This window comes from Sphaeroforma arctica, assembly GCF_001186125.1.
Source record: "Sphaeroforma arctica JP610 unplaced genomic scaffold supercont1.2160, whole genome shotgun sequence".
NCBI lineage: Eukaryota > Ichthyosporea > Ichthyophonida > Sphaeroforma > Sphaeroforma arctica.
In genome coordinates, this window is record NW_014038398.1 from 6985 (window position 1) to 8388 (window position 1404).

At 39.5% G+C, this 1404-nt stretch overlaps 1 protein-coding gene across 1 annotated transcript in view; it reads left to right on the forward strand.

Moving 5' to 3' along the window:
* Positions 1-889, forward strand: part of SARC_12231 (hypothetical protein) — a gene marked incomplete at both ends in the record, with an annotated part of 1442 nt that extends 553 nt beyond the window's left edge. The window contains 2 exons of the mRNA XM_014293670.1: positions 424-596; positions 798-889. Of these exons, the coding sequence (XP_014149145.1) occupies positions 424-596; positions 798-889 (265 nt within the window). The remainder of the gene's footprint in view (positions 1-423; positions 597-797) is intronic.
* Positions 890-1404: the final 515 nt, after the last annotated feature.

Here is a 1404-nt window from a genome sequence, read left to right on the forward strand (position 1 = left end):
ATGTAAGTATGTATGTATGTATATATATATATATATATGTGTGTGTGTGTGTGTGTGTGTAGAGGTATTTATTTACGTATTTGTGTATGTGTATGCATTTATAAATGTATATGTATAGGTATATGTATATGTATTTCTATGTATAGGTACATATATTAGATATTTTCAGGTATTGGTTTGGTGTATAAGTAGAAATGGAATTAGGCATTCGAGCAGGTAGATAGAATCAACTTCAATATATATATACCAATCAACAAACCTGCGATGAATATATAGTTTTTGATAAATGTCTGCGAATGTCCGCTTCAAACTTTATATATGCACATATCCTACTGACAGGGACTTTGTTGTAGTTTTCTGTCCCTATTTTAAATCTAGCTATAGTCTATGATTCTTATCTCTTCAAACTCCAAAATGTTACAGCTTCTCAGCTTTGAAACGAGGGGGGCAACGCTTGTCCGATTTACAACGACAATCCGACCGGTCTGATAGTTCTGCAGACGCTACAGCACCCGACACCCCGCAGCCCCGAGAGGTAGTGTGCGACTACTTGGAGCTCTCGGCCACAGCTGAGGAGCTGCCAAACTTTCATGGAGGTATGCGTACTATTCAAGAATGATACACAAAACATGTGTACATTGTCGGGCCATATAAGTATAAAAATTCGAGTTGTGCTCGATCAGAGAGCTTGGTTCTTTTTACTGAGAGTTTGTGTGGAAGGAATGCTCTGTAAAGGGTGCCTCAGGATCAGGCTTAATCTGTAATTTGATTTGCTGGCCTACTCCAAATTCATGCAGTCGGTCAGCATTCTAAGATGTACACCCTAATCATGTCCATAACCTATGGGTTTGGGCAGAAAACGGTAGCCACACTTCTCAACGACCGCTAGAATGACATTTCAGCTCATTTTCTAGTCGTCGTAAGCGTTTATATCTTACCTTGTGCGTGCAGTTGAAAATATCTGTCTCCCGCATTTCTCTGTTGGCACTATATTGAGCCCGGTAGAAGCTACAACACTGATATTACTATAGCCTATCTGGAGTCGATTCAATTGCGTTAATACCTTGAAGTGCACTTGGATTTTACATTCATCAGTTTATTGATTTTCATTTCCGATAACAAAAATGGTAGAGTGCCACTGTCAAGGCGGATTCTACATCCGATCTTTGGTGAGAGATATTGGTGTCTACTTAGGATCCGTCGCGAATACGACTTACATAGAGCGGACCACCGTTGGTGAGTGGATCGAGAACCTGCACCTCAGACTGATATTTGTCTATTCACAATTGAATTGATTTATCTTATGTGGATGAACTTGAATGAGCTGTGTACTTATTGCATGCGAGTATTTGAAAGAAAACCATAATTGTGATTTACTACCCGACAGCCAGGAGACATAATATA